This window comes from Gavialis gangeticus, unplaced genomic scaffold, assembly GCF_001723915.1.
Source record: "Gavialis gangeticus isolate Ggan-Ray unplaced genomic scaffold, GavGan_comp1, whole genome shotgun sequence".
Classification (NCBI taxonomy): domain Eukaryota; kingdom Metazoa; phylum Chordata; order Crocodylia; family Gavialidae; genus Gavialis; species Gavialis gangeticus.
In genome coordinates this window covers 21,660,910-21,682,042 of record NW_017729032.1, presented here as the reverse complement: position 1 = coordinate 21,682,042, position 21,133 = coordinate 21,660,910, and the positions used below count along the sequence as shown (strand labels likewise).

The 21,133-nt window shown below is 41.9% G+C and overlaps 1 protein-coding gene across 2 annotated transcripts in view; it reads left to right on the top strand.

Moving 5' to 3' along the window:
- CWC15 (CWC15 spliceosome associated protein homolog) overlaps positions 1-17,553 on the top strand; it is a 26,010-nt gene extending 8,457 nt beyond the window's left edge. For both annotated transcript variants that reach the window (XM_019525411.1, XM_019525410.1), the window contains exons 5-7: positions 725-835; positions 13,902-14,020; positions 17,098-17,553. In XM_019525411.1, the coding sequence (XP_019380956.1) occupies positions 725-835; positions 13,902-14,020; positions 17,098-17,227 (360 nt within the window). In that variant the 3' untranslated portion in view covers positions 17,228-17,553. The remainder of the gene's footprint in view (positions 1-724; positions 836-13,901; positions 14,021-17,097) is intronic.
- Positions 17,554-21,133: the final 3,580 nt, after the last annotated feature.

Sequence of the window (21,133 nt, the reverse complement as noted above, 5' to 3'; positions counted from 1 at the left end):
GTGTGTGTGTGTGTGTGTGTGTGTGTGTGTGTGTGTGTTAGTAAAAGCTGAGTTATCTGGCACCTTACAAGCTGACATGCTCTGTTAACCGGCATGTTGGCTTGTAAGAGAAAAGTGAAACTGGAAGTCCCCGCCTCCCTGTACCTCGGGGCCCACAGGAGGGGCAGCAACACCCCAGACACAGTGGAACAGGTGGCGGCCCAAACAGGCAAAGATTTCTGTTCAGGCCACTCAGTTATCTAGCATATTTTGTTATCCATTCACCCTGGGTGCCAGATTTAAAAAAAAAAAAAAAAAAAAAAAAGTTTTTTCTTCGGGGGGTGGAGTGGTTTTGACCCCCCAATTTTTTTAGCAAATTTTTTTTTCCTTTCCCCCGGGGGCCAGATTTAAAAAAAAAAAAAAAAAAAAAAAAAGCTTTTACTCTGCGTGTGTGTGTGTGTTTGTACACGCACATTCTGTATAAAAACAAAAAAAAATTGTATTGCATTTGCTGGCATTGCAAATTCCTAAATGCTTCAGGACTCTACTAGCTAGATCCAGTCTGGTTTGTGTGGGTCATCATCTCATCCTCCTTCCCCCCACAAGACTGGTTGTTTTCAGTGTTTGGACAAGTGTTTAGGCTCTCTGTATCTTTTTGCCCATGAATAATTCACATCTTGCAAAAAAGAAGCTATCTTGTATTACATTGAGGAACTAGCCCACTATTTTCTTTTCTTCCTGTTAGGAAGATGAAGAAGATGAGGAATTGGATGAGAGCGATGATGATGACACTGCAGCTCTTCTGGCTGAACTAGAAAAAATAAAAAAAGAGCGAGCTGAGGAGCAGGCCCGAAAAGTAAGTTCTCCCAAATTAAGTTGCTTCTTTGCTTGAAAATTAACTTTTAAAAAAATGCTGTGGTACCAAGTACTAGAAATGACACCATAAGATGGGATGACAGAACTGGTGGAAGTGAGTAAGTAGCAAGTTGTTAATGCTGCTGTAGTCCTTTTGAAAGAGCACTTCCCAGATATATCATAGACTTCCTTTTGCAACTAGCCATTACAAAAAACACTTTTGGTGGTAATAAGTGCTTATTGGTGTAACCAGGTGCAGGTTGGTTGAGCCTACATAGGCTAAAACCTGCATTCATGGGCAGTTACCAGATGTAGGATGGGCAGCTGCACGAACTTTCCCTAAACTCTCTGCCAGCGTGCTTAGTTGCTAGCCTATGGCAATTTTGCTTTTCACTTGCCAAGTACTTCTTAACTGGAAAAACTCTGTTTTTAGCATTGATTTGGACTTCTGGTAATTTAATTTAGGATTATAGATTCAGCTTTCCCCTGGTAGAAGGTGGTGCACTAATTTGATGTGTATACCCTTATGCCTGAGTTTTATTTAACAAGCTGCTTTTTGTGACAGATCACAATTTTGCCATCAGAGGGAGCTCAAGTCATAAATACACATCCTCAAGCCATCCTGATGTGATTGCACATGAGTTGTAATCAAAGAAGGAACCAAATGAAATATTTATAGTATGGGAATTAATCTTTTCACATTTTGATCCAGGACTTTTGTCCCGAGTTCATTTGCACTACTGTGGGAGAAAGAGGATCCTCAGTGGTTCCCCTAGCAGGGAATGGCTTCTACGCTAACCCCACTTACAGCTACTGGTGTAGGAGGTGGGAAGGTGTGTCTGGAGTACATTGGGTTTTGATTATCCCTGCTTAGCAAATGTACTTTTTGGGGTAGAGGGATTCACTCTAGAACAGCTGGGTCCAAACTAGAATCTGCCAGAATTGCGGACCTCAGTCTGTTCTAGCTTTCCCTCCTGCTGAATGCAGTCGAGAACCTAGCCCGCAGCGCTGATGGCACTGGACAGATTTTTAGAATTGCATGGTGTATCGTAAACAGGGAAACAAAAAATGAGGAACTATCATCTCTCTTCTTGGGGCAAATCTCTTTCCAAACCATGCAGTTTTGTCCAATAAAATATATACATTAGAAGTAGGAGGTTCTTAAAAGCAGTATAGGTTAGGATATATCAAGCTGGTTATGTTTAATCCCTTTCAGGGAACTTGAATTTATACATTATATAAATAGTATCTTTTGTTGGCCCAACTGTATAATTGGGGGGGAAGATTAAATCAGCTTTTGAGCGCAAAGTGCCCTTCCTCGGGTTGTGCTCGAAAGCTTGTCTAATCCTTTGTTCCAGCTCTACAGTTGGTCTAGTAAAAGATATCACTGAAAAATCCTTGCCTATTTCTTGGACCGTCACAGCTACAACCACATTCAAACTTACTCAAATGTAGATGCTAACCTTTTAAAAATACGCTTTTAAATCTTTATCTTGTCAATCCTTAAAAGACCTTCAAAACCAGCTACCTGCATGAAATTTTGTTTGGGAGAGGTAAACGGCTGAGTTAACCTTCCTTGATTTGTTTGGGGTTTTTTTTTGGGGGGGGGGGTTGTTTGTTTTTGTTGAAGTTTTGGTTTCTGAAACTACTGATACTTCAGATACCAGCTGTTGAGCTTATTGCACTAGCTGTTTTTAACTTGAGTAATTTTCAGGTATACTTTACCAATATGCATAAGAATTACAGCGCCCACCATGCGTAATTATACAAGTAATCTGAGAAGCTATGCTCTGCAGTAATGACCTGGCACAACAGGATTTATTTAACACTCTTTCTGGCAGTGTTACCTCACAATTTTCCTACTCTTAAAACTTATTTAAACACAGTGGGTTCTGTGTTTAGCTGTATGCTCAGAAATAAAAAGAAATTTCTGTTTTGATAACCTTAATGCAGGTTCTTCTTACAATGAAAACTTAAAATATGTTTTCAGTTTGAGTGGAAGCTGGAATTATATTTTTGTATTAACAGCTTAGCTTGTTGCAGTCACCCAAGTGCCTGTGGCACTGTAATTTGAATTTATGGCTGCAAGTTGCTATACACAATGTTATATTTATATTTTTAGATTTATATTAAATATACGAAACACGGAGACAACAGATCAATCAGATTTCTAAACTGTCTTTTTTTCTATGCCTGTAGAGGGCACTCAAAGGTGTAAAGTGCCTAGTACAATATTCATCTTCTGGTTAGTACAATATTCATCTTATTTCTGCTATCTTTTTTTCCCCCTCTCAACTGCTAATACTCTTTATCCTCATTATAATGCCTATTTTAGGAGTAAGTCAACATGAAAGAGCACATGTGTATGTCAAGTACGGGCAAAGACTTGAAGTGAATCACTGCCTCCTTTATTGCTGAATAAATATATAATATTTTTAATCTGGAGGTATGAGCTGTAACACACTTGCTGTCTCTCAGATCATGGCTAGAAAAGGCTGAAAATTGTTCTCTTGTTGACATAAAAGCATTTTCATTAAATACTGATGACTTCCAAGAACTCAGTTTTATATTCTTCATTTTTGTGCAAAAATTTAGACTGCGCTAATCAAAATGTCAGTGTGAAAAACAGGCAATCCATTACTTGCCAAGTGATAGGAAGACAATTGTGTGGGAGCTTACCTTTTAAAAAACTAAGAGAACTACACAAGAGAAAATTATTCATCTGCACTGGACCCACCACAATGAGCTTTGTGAACTTGACCTCGCCATTTTAATCAGTACAGTGTCTGTAAAAATAGAATTTGCAAAATATTCCAAAATAATGTAACTTAAGAACTCCTTAAGTGTAGATCTGCTCCCTAAGACTCATAGGAGGGGACCATCACTCTTTTAGTAACATCAGGTTCACACACCTCACTGTAGTGGTATCAGTGCAAGAAATCAAAAAAAAAAAAAACATGCTTAAAAACAGGCTAGCGTGGTTTGGTGGCTGACACGAGGAACTTGGAATACAGAAATCTTTGAGGATTTTTCCCTTATTTCGCTCTCAAATTTTCTATGCAATCTTATTCAAGACACTTAATTTTCTGAAAGCCGAATCACTTTTTCTTGTAGGAACTGTTTTCGCAGCTGCTGGGCTGTGAGAAGAAGAGTTCTTTCTCCTTTTCTCTCCTGCCGTGAGCAAGCTACCTATGGCCCTTGGCTTCTAGTGTCCCTTGCTCCCAGTCAGTACAGCTCCATTGCAGCCACAGTAGCTGTTAGGTCCCCTGAATAAAGAGTGGGTTCCATATTTAGTTGTGGGTTTCATAAGAGGGGAAATTTAGGATTATGAGAAGGTGTTACTGTCTAGTTCTTGGAGAGACTGTGCAGGAGTAAACCATTGGCTCCCTGCATTCAATCCTGCTCATATAATATAGGACTGCAGCCTCCAGCTTTGGTTCATCAAGTCTTCTCCTGCCCCAGTGGGTGCATCCTCATAGATAACAAAGTGTCTTTAGAAGAGTCCTCTATGGGTATTTTATGGCTAACTGCATTATGTGATGTGGTTGTGAAGTGCTTTGCGCATCCATAGAGTTTGACGTCTTTCAGGTTATCATTATTTTATAAACTCTGGCCTAGGAATATTTGTGTACGTAATTAAATTCAGGGTAATACCCTATTTACTCAAATATAAAATGTCCCTGAATACGAGATGATTCCCCCAATAATTATATTCTGTATATGGAACATTTATAAATTTGTTATAATTTTCCAAGTATGGAATATAATTATTGAAGGTTTGCCTTGAATTTATCCACCTCCCCTTGCTTCAGCAGGGAAAACAAATCTGGGAGGGTCAGGTAGTTCCCTTGCCTTTGGCCTCCTCCCAGCTTCTTTCCCTTGCAGCTGCTCCCCCCATTATCATCAGACCCTGCTCTCCCTGAGCACATAGAAGTGAGAAGCAAATTTGAAAACACTGACCTTGAAATAAACAGCTATAGAAATCTGCATGTAGTACCCATTGATTTAGTTCATCCAGAATTGATGCATGTTTCCTTTTTTTTAAACTGCTGCAAGTTTTAGCATAGGTATTTCATAAACACAGTTTTAAGCAGTACTTTGTACCTAATGTGCATATAGTCCAAATTACATACGATATTAGTCCAAAGTCAAAAGTCTCATGATTTACCATATATTTCCTTGGATTGGGCCCCACTAGAGTCGACACCATGTCAAGCCATGGTGACCCCATAGTTCAGCACTACTTTGTGTGTGTGTGCACACTCTAGATTCCCCCCCCCCTTCTCCCCCCACAAGGATCCATGTGCTAATTAGCCCCCTGCTCATGACTGGAACTGGGTGTTCTTTTCAGGAGTCCTGGGATTCTCAAAAAATGTATGTTCAGATGAGGTGCGGGGCCACAGTAATCCTACGTACCAGGTTGAGAGATGGTGTGACAGAGGGATGTTGAGTGAACTGCTTGGGGCCCCATTTGGTGATGTTTGCAAGAAATTTAAGTCTGGTGAAGAAACAGGGCTCAGAAATGGGAAAGAAAGGTGCAGTTTGACTGTGGGACTAAAGAGAAAGTTGAAATGTATGCAGTGTAGTTGCTTCCCATGATTTGCAAAAGAGGCAGCAGTAAGGTGGACTGCAGTCAGTCTCAGTGGGCACTACCATATATCTCAGGGGCGGGCAATTATTTCGGGCGGAGGGCCGCTTACTCAGTTTTGGCAGGCTGTCAAGGGCCTCATGGCGTGCCCCACCCCTTGACAAGTGCCCCGCCCCCTGGTCACCATCTTGGGACCAATGCCCCGATGTCTTGGGACCAGTGTCCAAGGGCCACCAGCAGTGGGGCCCAAAGTGGGGAACAGGCTGGCAGGGGTCTGTGAAGCCGGGCTGGGCTGCACCAGCAGGGAGTGGGGAGCTGGCCCGGCTCCATAGAGCCCCTGCTGGCTGGGACCCTGTGCTCCTGCCACCCTGCTCTGGGCCCTGCCAGCACTGGCCCTAGGACACCAGTGCCCCCAGCCCTGTGATACGGGGGGGGGCAGCGCACAGTCCCAACCCCCTGCTTGCCAGCAGGGAAGAAGCTGGTGCTGAGCATGGGGGAAAGCGGCCCTTCGCCTGCCCCATGGCCAGCGCTCCCTGCTGCAGCCACTCACAGCCCATGCAGGGCTGTCTGGAGCAGCCACAAGCAGTCCCACGTGGGATGCAAACGACTACAGCGTAGGGCACTGGCCATGGGGCAAGCGAGGGGCCACTTTTCCCTGTGTTCAGCAGCCGCTTGTAACCTGGCCCTGCTGCCAGCCTGGGCCCCATGCCAGCTATGGGCTCACCCATTGGGGCTGTGCGCAGCAGCAGCAGCTACGGCCCCCCACTTGCCGCATTGGGCAATGCTGGCTGCCGCTGCTCTCCCAGAGCTTGTGCACTGGGCAGCCCAGAGGCAGCTGTGGCAAACATTACCATGGCCAGCAGGGGGTGCTGCAACTGCAGCTGCTGTGCACAGCGCCAACGGGTGATCCTGGAGCTGGCACGGGGCTCAGGCTGGCAGTGGGGCCGGGTTACAACCTGGTGTTGAGCGTAGGGAGGGTGAAGCGGCCCTGTCCCATGCCCTGCACTGCAGTTGCACAGGCAGCCCCACGCAGGCTATGCCTGCTCTGGACAGCCCTGCGTGGGCTGCGAGTGGCTGCAGCGGGGAGCATGGGGCAGGGGAGGGACCGCTTTCCTCTGCACAGGGAAGGAGCCTGGGGAAAAGCTGAGCATGGGTGGGGAGGGGGGGAAGTGGCCCTTCCCCTGCCCGGTGGCCTGCGCTCCCTGCTGCAGCTGCTCGCAGCGTGTGCGGGGCTGTCCTGAACGGGCACAGTGGGAGACTTAATTTTGTACTAAACCATCTAAAAATCTTGGTCAAGTTTGATTTGGCTCTAATTCCAGGAAACTGATATTTCAGACTTGAAGTTTAGATTTACTTTGCTTTTTTCTTCTATTTTTATCTGGGGATTTGTATCAAGAATATGCTCAATCCACTGAGCATGTTTTATTATGAACAACATGCTTTTGATTAAGTATATTTGGACAGCATTTTCTGATAAGACAGTGAAGACTGGTTACCGTATTTCCCCATATCCAAGATGACTTTGAATTTAAGATGACCCCTCCAATAATTAGATTCTGTACATGGAAAATATAATTCTGTTGTATTTTTTCCAGGAATAAAATCTTAATTATTGGGGTCATCTTGAATTTGTCTCCCCAAAGCAGAGTTGGGGGCAAGGGGTCAGACTCCACAAGCCCCTTGCCCCCCCTGTGCCTGTGGCCTGTCACCCCCCCCTTGCCACTCCCTACCTCCCCCAGATTCTGACCCGTTGGCCTCCTTGTCTATGCTTGTGTCTGCCCCTGGCTGTCTCTCTTCCCCTGTCTTCCCCCTACCCCTCACTGCTTACCTTCTGGATAGATCTGGCTCCAGCTCTGGGGCAGTCAGCAGCAGCTGTGGCCTTGGCTTTGGCCTTGGCCTGGCCCAACTAGAGGGAATCAGCAGTGGCAGCTCTGGGCCTAGTTGGGCCAGAGCTAAACATAAGCAATTGGTGGGGAGGAAGGAGAGGCCAGGTTGTGCTGTCTGCCCTGTGCTTCTCCTAAGCCATACACCCTGTGTCCCCCTCTTCCACTTTGAGCCACCCTAGCCTGGGGTAGGCGGCAGCCCAGCTCTGGGTTTGAGGCTGAAGCTGCAGCTTAGCAGCCACCTGCCCCAGACTGGTCTACAAATCTAAGAAAAGGCTTTCTGTGCACCCCCGCCCCATGTTGATTGAAGGAAAATAACCTTGTCTTGGATTTGAGTAAATATGGTAGTTACTTTGCTGTCTCCTCACTAGTCCTCCATTCTGCTGTATTATTTGCATCTACAGTATAATTATGAAAGCCAAAAGTGGAACAAATCCTAGACAAACATCACTGGGCGCACAGGCTTTTGTTGAGTAGCACAATACAAAGGCGCATGAGTATATATTTGACGGTCAAATTTTTGTTGGCTTTGCTCTACTGGGAGCATGCAGGGCCAAAATCTTAAAGCTATCGTGAGTCCAAATACAGTTTAATATCAGGTTGCATATGTCCTGTATAAATATTGATACAGATATGTGATTTATTTTTTAAAATAAAATGTTATGTTGTATTTTAACCCTAAAACACCATTATTTTGAGTCCCCTTTAGGATACATTGCATGATTTTGTGATTTTTTTTTTTTTTTTTATATATTCTCTAGCTACTTCCAAGTCTGATATAAAATCAGAAGAATTTTTTTAAAGTATACCTCCAATAAATATCAATGAAAACCTAAAGAGAAATCTGGCTTTTCTAGGTCTCTTTGCATGGTGTCTCCAAAGTTCAGTCAGTATTCGTATTAGAACATTGTTAATTTTATAACCTTTATCAAGCTGTTTCTTTATAGTGGGGGGGGGAAAAAGGTGGAAATCAATGGCTGGGCCAAAACCTATTGTAGCTGTTAAGTCCACTGAACTTTGGATAAGTCTGGTGTTTGCAAGCCCTTGCTTCCTTTGGAACTTGGTGGGGGCTGAGGGTGCTTAGTACCTTTTGTAAAATGTTCTAAAGAACAATTAATTGGATGAATGAGAACCATTGAACTACTCAAAATAAAAAATAGATTGGCATAAAAGTTCTCAAGCCTCCTTTCCTTCATTTTCCCCTCCTCAATCCTTCTGAAATCAAAATTTGAGCTCATAATCCTTGAGAGATTTGAGTCATCTTTTTGCACTTTTTATAATGATCTGAAGTGACCAATACAAATATTTTTACACCCATGAATGTTCAGTTTACATACTGTATTTTTTTTTTGCAAACTATTCCTTCTGTGTTCCTCTGGACTTATTCAGAACTGTATAACTGTTGAACTTGCCATATATAGTTAGCAGATTTCTTCTGAATTTTGAAACTAAAGTTCCAAAGTCAGCATCAGAAAAACTATTCTTGTGCTTGTCAATTTTCAGCCACTTGCTTCAAATATAAATTTGAAATAATAAAAAAGGAAGCTGAATGTGTGTGTGGAGTTCAAACCAAGTCATTTTAAAATTGGATCATCTTCTATTTTATCTGAAAACAGACTTCAGGTGTTTGTTTATCCCAAGTGTTTTTTACCACTGTTTATCTCAGACCTGCATATATGACTTGACTTGTCATACCCAAAGCAAAATCACTGCAGCTCTCGGCTTTTGTTCTGAGCTTAGTGTAAACTTCAACTCTTTTTGATAGTATGATATGTGAGTCCTTGTTGGATGTTAGCCTTTTTGTTCACTTCTAAAATGTATTGTTTTTGGTAGTTTAAGGTTAGAGAAATACTTTGTTATTCCTAATGATTAACAAATATTCATTTCACTATGCCATAATAGGTAATGAGAAATGTGTGTAAGATCAACTGTAATTATGTTCCACACTTCTTGGACACTAGCAAATATTTAGACTCATTAATATATAACAATAATAAACCCACATAGCATATGGGTGGAATTATATCAAATCTCTGTGGGTCTGAATATAAATATTCAAATTACTGTTACTTAGATTTTTTTTCCTTGTTTTCTAAAGTTCCAGTTATTTAAATTTGTTATGACAGTATATAAAGTTCTCAATTTACATAGGATTGGAAGGAAGAGTGGGGCAGCGGTATGGGGTTGTGCCCCTCCCTGCTGTGCAGTCAGCACGGGTGCATCGCCAGGGCAGTAAGGAGCTTGCAGCAGAAAGGAGCTTCCCTGCCTGGCCCCGCTATGCCCTGCCATGCCAGGTCCCACCTGCTGGGCTGCAGAGACCCCAGGGCAGGGCAACAGGGTGGGAAGCCTGAGCCCAAAACAGGCAGCCTGCCCCCACCCTGCACACACATCTGGGGGGTAAGGGGTCCTCTGCCCCCTGGGAGTGCGTTCTTTTGTTGGTTCTGTTTTTCCTGCCTCTTTAATTTCATGTGTTTGTAGTAAGGCAAATAGAAGTTCCCATCCTATAACCACAGTGTTTGGTTAACAACCTTAGTCTTAGCCATCTGTCTTCATATTTGATAGATTGTTGGCGCGGGGGGGGGTTGGGGGTTGGTTTTGGTTTTTTTTTGTTTACTGCTAACCAGTCTCCTTGCTTGTCTCTGAACCCTACTATCTTTCTCTCTTGAGATGAGTAACCAGAACAGGCTCACTGTACTGATTTCCTAAATGGCATATTTGTGTATTATTCTTCATCTGATTGATTGTTATGTAATGTATCCTAACTGTTCACGTTCTCTGGATGCTGTTGCATACTGGACAGACCTTTTCCCTGTGCTGTCCACAATGCTGCCATGGTCTCTGAGCTGATTTGATGCAGTTAATTCAGAACACAGTAAAGCATAGCAATAGCTCTCACTGAAGGGAGTAACTAGCATTTCTTCATAATTTTCAACACTTAATTTGATCTCCCATCATATTTCCTATTAAATGTTTGATTTAATTGAGAAATCAAACTATCTGGGATAATTGTCCATCATACACAAATGTGGGCATCATCACCTCCTCAGTTGTTGTTTTTTAATGAGTAGATGTGGCTACAGATTTTTATCAGATTTCTGATTTTTTTGTCAATATGGTGAGCCTACTCTGAGTGTGTGTACTAGTCCCACCTGTCAGGAGATTTAAATGGTCCGTGCATGTAGCTCAAAGATCCTGAACAGGCTTATGTAGGATGTGGTAGAGCTGAACATCACATAGTTGGTTTCCCCAAACATTACTTAATAGAAATATTCAGTGCTAACAGTCTCCTCTCAATAGCAGTAGGAAGCATCTGCCTGTGGCATGCTTTTGTGTGAAACCAGTTCATCCCAAAAATGCAAGCTTTTTTCTTTTGGGGGGGATTAATTTTTATTTTATCTTTTGTAAATTTGTGGCGTCATCTGCCTGATATTTTGAACAACTTTGAATCAGTTTCTGGAAGCTTAGGCCCAGATCCACAAAAGGAAGTTAACCCCAGAAAGCAGAACATAGGTGGAGTTTAGGCATCTAAATCCAAGAATTCAACCACTCCTCTGCCTAACCTCTCAGGAGCCCGGAAGTCCATAGGTTCTCTTAAGTTTTTATTGGCAAAATTCCCAAAGCTCCTTGAGTTTCATTTCTGCCTATGCACAGACCAGCTGCTGTCTTGAGGGATGAGCTGTTCAGTTCTACCACATCCTACCTAAGCCTGTTCAGGATCTTTGCGCTACATGCATGGGCCATCTAAGTCTCCTGATGGTTGGGACTAGTACAGATGCTCAAAGCAGGTTCACCATACTGACAAAATGCTGTAGCTACATCCACTCTTATTCAAAAATGGAGGATGTGGTGATGGTGCCCACCTTTTTTAAATAATGGAGTGGGCAGGAGGTCTCCCAGGTAGTGGGAGACCTCTGTTCACTTCCCTCTTCTTCCTGGAGAGGAGCCTAGTGACTGAGTTACCACCCTATAGTCTTTCTCTGCTACCTCTGGGACGGCTTCAGCTTTTTATCCTGTGACTGTTTCATCTAAAATTGAATCCAGGTCTCCTGCATCCAGGGTGAGTACTCTGACTTTTGGCTGTTATGTGAAAGGTGACTGGCAACTCTATTCCTCCTTTCAGTGTTTGAAAAGACAAGAGTGAATTGACCACCTATTTCCAAAAGAAATGACTTTGGTTACCAAACTCCAGATGGGATTTCATGCTTTGCCTCTACAGATGAGTTAGACACTTAGTCCTTAGCAGGGGAAGAAGGATTAGTAGGATGGGTTGGTGCACACCCCTCTTCAGCATTTTCTATTGAATCATTTAAGTATTCCCCTCCTTGGTGCGCTGATGAGTTTGTATCACATTCTGAGATATCTAACTCTCCCATGTATTATACAAGAAACTAATGTGCCTAAGGCATGATACAGCTGGAACCACAAGGTGACTTGACTAAAGACAGTGATATGAAATGGAGTGCCAGTTTAATTTTTAAAAAGTTATTGACTATTGAATACATGATATGTCTGAGATTCTTCATTAGGGTAATGGTAACAAATTATATTTATGATCAAATGAAAATGTTATGGATTTTCCTGTTAGTAAAATGCCACCTTGAATATACAAAATTCTTAGTCTTTGAAGTGACTTCTAGCTACTGCATTTTACACTAAAACTTCACAGGTAGAGTGAGCTTTGCCCACCAGTATATTTTTAACTAGGGATCATATGAAGTTTGAAGGTTAGTCCTGAAGCAGTGTCACGTTAGTAAGCAATATACTTTTGATTTGAAAATAAATTTGGGAACTTTTTCTATTCCTCAGACAATTAATTGATATTAGTTTCAAATTGTTTGTGAAAGGAAGTCTGAGAGAGTGAGGGTTTGTTTCCATGTCTCAGTCTTTCCAGATGTAAAGAGATAAAGATTTTATGGGTGAGCTGATCTGTAAATTTTCTATGCTGATAACTTCAAAATCATCTCAGAGTTCTTCATGAATAAATGATTGAAAATCCTGGTTTTCTAAATTATTCTGTATATGATATATTAGTGGAGTGCCTTTAGCGCATCGTAAATCTATCTTGTACGTTCCTGCTAAATTGCCTAATATTCATAAATACGGTGAGTTAATACTGTACTAATAGCCTCTTGGAGAAATAAAGCTTTGAATATGTCAGTCACGTAGGTGGAGCTTCATTTAACATACCGTTCCATGTTGAGTGTATGAAGCTCAGAGGCACTGGCTTGTGTCAGTATTCCAAGTATTATAATGCTGAATATCTTGTAAGCTTGATCTTTTAAAAAAATAAAAATGTTTCCTGTTCTGGGTTCCTTGGTGTCCTTCATCCATAAATTTTTGCAGTTTAAAAAAAAAAGTCACAGACAGTGCATGTATCATAGTTTTGTATCGTTTGTAAAAGCCCTGAATTTACTGCTGTGTAGTGGAACTGTAGCACTGAACGTGGTATTAATTTGAAAAAATGTGTTTATTATGCAAACGTTTATTTAATTATCCAAAGAAAAGGGGAAACTTTCTGGAGTTTACATCAAAGAGTGAGCCTTGTAACGCATTGAACATTTTCATGAAAAAAGTGTTGACTTATAAAATGAATGTTGTGTATAATGATGGATCATGGGTCTGGATACTAAGATTGCTGATAAAAGAAGGCAGTGAAACCAGTTTTGTCACATGTGGTCACACTGCTTCCATTAGAATTTATTTGCAGTGGTGAGGAGCAGTGAGCAATGGAGACCCTGAATATAGGAATGCTTAAAACTTTGGTGTCATAAAATTAATTGGTTGTAGTATTAGTCATTTAGGTGTGATAACCCATGGATTTTGTGAGAGGCAAGGATTTTTAGGGTGACTTTTTGTTCTTTTACTGGACGAACTGTATAGTTGGGATAGAGTTAAGCAAGCCTCTGAAGGCAAGACATTCTTCCTCGAGTCTGATCAGAACCAGCCAGGCACTGCATAGTAAAAAGCAGTAATAGGAGGGGATGACAGAGATTCTCAGGGGTGGCAGACACACAATTAGCAGGAAAAAAGAAGCTGATTCTTGGAAGGTGAAGGCCTATCAAAAGAGAAGAGGAGGGTTGTGATCACCTTTCATGTTTGGGGGGATTTGGGAATTGGATTGGCTATAACGTGCCCTAAAACCAATATCGGTGTTAACTTTTTCGTTCTTAGTGTCCAGCCAGTTCAAGAATTTTTGTTCTAAAGTTCGTCTTTTAAATTGCCTTCCCACATGTCAGAGTTATGCATCATTTTTTATCTTTCATTTTATATTGAATTAATATTAAAGAAATTGGGGGGTATGCAGGTGTATATGTATATATGTCATTATTAACTGAATGTTAATTACTAGCATTGGAATATCAAAACAAAGGCAGAATTCATTTTTTTCTAGATGACTGCACATTCACTGGGCAGGAAAACTAAGACTAAGGACAAACTTATGCATGCGCAAGTGTCTTAAATCAGCTGGAAGGGATGACCTGAGCTAGGAGTTGGAACTGTGTGCGTGTGTGTGGGAGTTTGCAGCTAAGTGTATATTCTGTAAACTAGATTGGAAAGATGAGTAAAAAATTAATGCGTCTTTTTCTCATTGTCAGGAACAAGAGCAAAAAGCTGAAGAGGAAAGGATTAGAATGGAAAACATTCTGAGTGGTAACCCTTTACTGAATCTTACCGGCCCAGCACAGCCCCTGGCAAACTTCAAAGTGAAGAGGAGGTACAGTGCTGTATTCTGTAATGTCCTTTTGTCCCTTCTTGACATCATATCATTCTGTAAAGGAGGAAAAATTGCATTGCTTCCATTAGTTTTATTTCTCTACTCAAACCATATTTACAGTCAGTCTGAAATGAAGTTAAGATACTGTAATATGAAGATGATTGTTCAGAGGAAAGGTCTCCAAATCAGCTATCCTGTTTCTTTCTGAACAAAAGATGATTGTGTAGCAAGTTTGTCATTGCCATTGTAACGCAATGGGGTGGTGAGAAGTGGTGACAAATTCCTCAGTGGAAACCAAGGTTTATTTAGTGTTGGTAATTAACAAATCTTCCCCCCGCCTCTCCCCCCCACGCTGTTTTTGTTGACTTATGGTAGGATTTGTTAAGAAATATTCCAGCTATTGTTCCATCTGAGTAAAATGGGATATAGGCTTGATTCAAATTCTTGTTGCATGCTGTAGATTAGAAACCCTTTAGTCCCTTTGACATACTCTTTGGATTCCTCATTAACTCTTTCAGCATATAGTTTAAAGGCCCCTGACATGTTAAATCTGTTACACAGTTAACTGGCTAATTGCATAGTAAATTTTGATTGGCTACACGTGCAAAGTAACTATCACCATAACAATTAGGGCTATGCAAAGCTTTGGTCCATGATTTGATTTGGCGGAGATTTGGCTCAATTCGGTGGCCGAATACCCAAATCTGAATCGAATCAGAGGACCCTTTAATCTCTCCGAATCAATTTGGAACCCTCCAAATTGATTTGGACAGATTTGGCCATTTGCATATAGAGACAGCTTTAAATGATTTTTCTGCATACCTCTAGGTAGCAGGGGCTACCTATGGTGCTTCAGCAGATGCAGCATCCCACAGCAGTGCAGGGGCTCCCCAGCACGTTCAGCAGCAGACCTGGAAGTGGACCAGAAATGCTTCCAGTCCACTTCCTGGTCCACCAAAGAGCATGCTGCGCTCTCCTCACCACCAACGCCCTCCCGGCTTGGCGACTGGTGCCTCCTGGGTCTGGGGGTGCACCTGGGATCCCCCTGTGGCCAATCACCAGGCCAGGGGGTCCCCCAGCACACTCCCCGACAGACCCGGAAGTGGACCAGAAGTACTTCCGGTCCACTTCTAGGTTCGCTGCCGAATACACTGGAGAGCCTTCCCTGCTGATGTGGGATGCTACATCTGCCACAGCACCACAGTGATCACAGCCATGCTGCTACCTCAAGGTACGTAGAAAAAACTTTTAAAGCTGTGCCTGTACCCAAATCGCTGATTCACCGAATTAGCATCGAATCACTGGATTCGGATTTTGCCGAATCAAATTGGGGACAGTGATATGAATCAATCGAATAGGGCCTGTTTCACACAGTCCTAATACCAATGGCCATCTAGCTATAAAAAAATAAAATAAAATAAAATAGCCAACCAGTTCCAAAGTTAGTGTTAAAAAGGTATAACAACTCTGGCTTGGGGTAAGGTGAGGCTCCCCTGTCCTTAATGCTTCTAGGTAGGGAGAGAGAACTTGGGGCTGAGCTTTGTGGTGAGCCAGGAGTTTCCTCATGCCTGGCTATGTGTTGTTTTGTGGGTTATTTCCCACCCCTTTCCCAGAGCTGGCAAAGAGGATGTTTAGGGCCATCTCTTGTTTTGTCCAAGTGGGTGGTAAGCAAGCAGGGAATCCTTCCCCCCAAAGGTGCACATTTAAAATGATCCAGGTCTTTGTTCAAAACTTGGGGTGCTTTTCCACATAAGTTTACACTGACTGAGCCAAGGGAGCACCCTGGGATACTGGAGACCCATCAGATAGTTGTCAAGCAGTGTGTTCCCTCAGTCTAGGCTTGCTCTCCCCTGATATGGGGGGAGAACCCCGGGCTGAGCAGGAGTGTCCCTGCTGGCCTGTTCCACAGCAGGGGGAGGAGGAGGGCCAGAAGGGGTAGGGGATGTCTGTGTTTGGTGGTGCCAGAGACTGGGGGAGAACTCTGGACTTGAGCTCTGGCTAGGCAAATGTTTCCCCACCCACGTGGCTCTCTGGGAGTAATTTCTGTCTGCCTCCCCCCTAGATACACACTTAGCTCTTTGCTCAGTGCCAGGGAGTGATTTCTTTGGTCTTGCTTGGCAGGGGAGAGGGGAATTATCAGTGTGCCTTAGGGCAGTGTGGGGCAGGGATTCCTCCACCGCCATTGTCTGGCTGGGGCCCTGGGGGATGACTCTTTTTAGTAGAGGCATCTAACTCCTTCAGTGGTGCTGCTGACCAGAGTGACCAGCTGGGGAAGGTCTGCAGCAGTGCAAAGTGTCATGCCACTTTTTCCTCCTCATAGTCATGCACAGGGCATGACGTTTTCATCGTGTGAGAAGTCATGCCACAACTGACGTAACTTCTGTCAGGGGCCAAAGAAACACAAAATGAAGTTGTTTTACTATTTAATAAATACTAAATTTAGTGGGCATGTTCACACATACCTATTAATGCTCAGAAATAGGCTCCGGAGAAATAAGCATTTTTTTCTGGAAATGCAGTCATCCAGAGCTTATTGCTGCCAGGCACACGTCTACACATGCGCCCAGGGTCATGGCACTTTGAGCCGGGGCAGAGCAGCCCCAGCTGGCAGGGTCCCCCAGGGGCCAGCCTGCCAGCCCAGGGCTGCTCCCCCTGGCTTAGTGTGCTGCAGAGGGGCTGACTGGAGCATGATGGTGCTTCAGTGCAGAGCTAGCAGGCAGGCAGCCCCCACACTGAAGCACCCTTTTGCCCCAGCAACCCCCTTCAGCATCTTCACATGCAGTGCTGCAGTTTTTTACTCTGCAGTAGGATAATACTTAGTATTTACAAGTACTATCCTGTTGCAGAGTAAATTAAGTATTACTCCAGCATAATAGGGACATATGTGTAGACACTGAGACATTTACTGTGCACCTAAATAGTTTACTGTGCAGTAAACATCTCATGTAAATGTGTCCAGTATGTATTAAAAGCAGCTGGGTTTTTTTCCCTGGGAAGTTTACAGAGAATTGTACCTCATTTCTATGTAGTAAATCTCGTACCATACATCTGTATATTTCCTTTTTTTTTCCCTTCAGGTGGGATGATGATGTTGTCTTCAAGAACTGCGCCAAGGGGATAGATGAAACAAAAAAGGACAAAAGATTTGTAAATGATACCCTGCGCTCGGAATTTCACAAAAAGTTCATGGAAAAATACATCAAGTAGTACAGTTTTATGTGCTTTATTGCTCAAAGACTCAAAGCGTCACCATGGTTGGTGTTTTTTTTGGTTTTTTTTCCCTCCCCCTTTCCCTCCAACTTCATGGCTGAAAACTGTCTCCTGTCAGAATCTTTTTCCAGGGTCATTGACAGGTTTTTAATTGGCTCTTACCCTGTAACTGGAATGTTATTCCTTTCAATATTCTTTTTACTTTAAACCATACTGTGGTTCATGATTTCCCCCCACCCTGCAATTGATACGTGTTTTAATGGCCTTCATGCAAATATTAGAAGAGGGAATCTGGTTTGCAATAAATATTTTAATTGTCTAAATACTGTGTCTTGGGGAAATAACTTGTGCGTAATGTTGTGGTTTGAAGTGTGTGCATACTGTATTCATTTCCAGTTTCTTCAAGATGATTGAAATTTCTGCACAGTAGGAGGTGTGTATGTGTGTAACTGAGTTCTTGTCTATTCACCAAATTGGACTTCCTTCCTTCTTTTGGCTGACTACTTGAAAGCCATTGTAGATGGGAATCTTCCTTTCTTTGTTCAAAATATTGTAAGCTTCTGTCATTCAGCAGCCAAGGTTGTTTGATGGGAGCAGTCCAGGCTGCTGACAAACCTGCCTTCTCAAATCATGAGCTCACCATCCAATGTTGTTACCTTGCCACAAGAACCATTCAGATAGTGTGCAGCACACTAGAGTTATGTCTTTTGCCTGGGAATTGCATTTTGTCCTCTTTAAACCACCGTAGAGCCTGATCCTCCAATCAGAACCTTATTATGGTTGCAAGGTTTAATCCTTGGGAAGCCAGTTAAAGGATAGGTGTCTCCCTTCTGGCTTTAGGTGTGGCTTATGAGCCTTATTTTTAATGAAGGCGGCTCATCTAAGGGACCAAGTTAACATTTAATATTTTTTTAAAAGCATGGCTTGTTCCCACAAGTGTGCTGATTTTTGGAATCAGAACTCGTGCCAGAGATGCTGTCTAGTTGGTCTAATAAAAGATATTTGCAAAAAAAAAAATCTTTACTTGCAAGCTTTTGGGCACGCACACCCTTCCTCAGGCCTAGGAGAAAGTAAAGGTTGTAAAATTTCTCCTAGGTGGAACTGAAAATTCATATTTCACAGGAGAGCTGAAGGTGTTATAAGCTGTCCTAGTTGGAATAGTTCATTTTGTGCTAATTAGGCTCAGATAAAAGTTAAAATGGTCTGTTTACCTTGATGTTATTTGGTGTCAAGCAGGGTGTTGAATTATGTTTCTTTCAGGTTATGATCATTCATATTTAACAGGACGATGATATAAGAACGAAGCAAATTCGCCACTTTGGAACAACCTGAAAGCTGACACCCTGGCTTCTGCCTATTGTTCCAGCTCAATCTGCGTGTTCCCAGGGCTCAAAGTAGCTCAACACAAGAGAATTTCCTGCTCAGGAGAGCATCCATCACCTCCTCCTGTGAAATATGAAATATAGCCAGAAGGAAACATTAATTCAAGAACCTTTTACACAAAAGAACCTAACTGACTCACTGGAGTGAGATGCCATTCTTTTCTATGAGGACCCAAGTTCCATTCCTACTCTAGGTTTCAAGTGAAAGTGTTAAGTGACTTCCTACTCTGCTTAAAATTAATTCTAAGCCTCCTCAGTGCAGCACAGTTGTTAGTCTGCTTGCGAAAGTTTAGTGTGGAATAGTTGCTGTTGCAGGCTTCTATTTAAGGTGCCATAAGAGTTCTTGCTGATTGGCCTATTTTTACTATACTAGCATGGATCATTGTTAGTCCAATTTTCTTTTTTTTTATAGCATGAAGATTACTTTCACACTTCTGATTTGGCATGTCAGTCCTTCAATTTCAAGGTTATTGTCTGTCATCTTAAAAATATCAGGTGCATTTTGTGAGTGTGCTCTTCATGGTGTTTAAGTGGTATCCTGCATTTTGGGGCTATTTGTGTCCCACAGGCAGTTTCATTATTCTTTGCTGTACTTTTTTTTTCTTCCCATGTTATGGTAACATATTGAACCAATCAAAGCTAAATTCTAAACAGGTAATGTCAGTGCATACTTAGAGTGAGGAATTGTATATGCATTTTAAAATGTCATGTCAACCTCTAAGCTTACTTTACTTGGAATTAAGGAAAAAAATTTTCTTGAGTTGTACTATCTGTCTCTGGGTAATAATGTTAACTTTCTGGAGGCCAGAGGCCAGCCACAGTTCCTGATGAGCATGCATTAAAAAGCCAAAGTTTGAGTTAAGAGCAGCTGGCTGGCAAAACCTGGCAGCAGAGAAGCCAGCTGCTGCTTATGTCTGATCTAAGAAAATAGTGTTGCTATAGCAGCAATAAAAATACTTCTAGGCAATATTGCAAGATAATATAGCCAAATCCCCAAAAAGCAAGGAAATGCACATTGGAAAAAAAATTAAGATCTAATTTTTATAGCTGGTTCAGTGCCTTGGGAGAAGTCTGAAATATGCATATCCATCTCTTTCTGGGCCGTTGAAACACGGAAGTCTTTTTCACATATAAAAGAAGAATCTCTTGGACTTAATACTATAAAGCATCAAAGGACTTTTGTCCAGTGAAGTTCTAGATATGTGAGGTTATCCTATAGAAATATAAAATTAATCTCTGAAATGTGTTTAGAAATATGTAGATAAACTTATTTAGTACCTGAGTTTTTGGTTTTTTGGGGTTTTTTTTTTCTTTCCACTGACCCTTACTAAGATTCTGAAGAAACAGATATTGAAGATGAAAATTTGCCTCTGGATGTTCCTGTTAGGTCTGCAGTATTCCTTGTAATATGGGCTTTATTGTCTTGTTTCTGGCTCAGACCTTCTCTTGTAATTGTCTTGGACTGTTGAATGTTGAGCTCTTTAATGCTGTAGGCTCGTCAAGTGTGTGTTGTTCTTTCAGGGCAGCGCTGACTGCAATGGTACTCCTGTAATACAAATAACAAATCTCTTTTCTCATCTTTTTATTCTAAATTGACTAGATTTCAAGTTGATTGTATCTCTAAGTACTAAGAATATCTTTTAGTTGTTCAGTAATACACAAAGCAAGAATAGTAGCTTGATAGCTCCTGAATCCCCAAATCAGTCTCGAAAGTCATTGTGTTTTGCTACCAACAAATAAACTGAGCAGTTCAAGACAATGTATTACATGTTAGGTGGTATTCATACACCCCGCACCCCAACTGGGAACCCAAGAGAAGATGCATTTTTTTAAAAACCTTTTATGTTCATGGTATTCCTAGTGACATAGTAATATGAAATTCTTTTGGAAAATGGCAGAACAGATTTTGTCATCTGTCAGATATTTGTCATCTTGGGTATTAAACATGGACAACCAAGTAGTCTGCAGTACCTTGTCTCTGTCTGTGATAGCCCAGGAAAATCTTTGAAGCTCTGTCAAATTGCTGAATGCACTGTTCGGGGTTTTGGTTTTGGTTTTTTGGTTGGGTTTGTTTTGTTGGGGTTTTTTTGTTTTTTGTTTTATTGTTTTGTTTTTAGGGGAGGCGGATAGTTAACAGAAAATCCTCTTGTTTGGTACCAGAGAGTACAGGGTGAAGCTGTCACTGGGATGTGGGATATTCTTTAAGCACAGCACTTCAAAAGAAGTAACTATATGATTCAAGCTAGAAGATATGAGCTGAGTCTAAGCAAAGCGCTTCAGATCATGAAAATGGATTTGGGGCTACTACTATGACTGAAGTCACTTTTGTATGCTCTGAAAAGTGCATCATCAGTGGTCTCTGAGACTCCCCACTGTTCAGAGAGTGAATGGTGATTTTACAGTATAGAAAAAATGGGGGATAAATACTAACAGAATTTAACTCGTTTAGGGTTTAATCAGGGAGTCCTCACTTTACCTATTGTCATTTTTCTTTATTTTAATGGTTGAGCTAGTGTCAGTC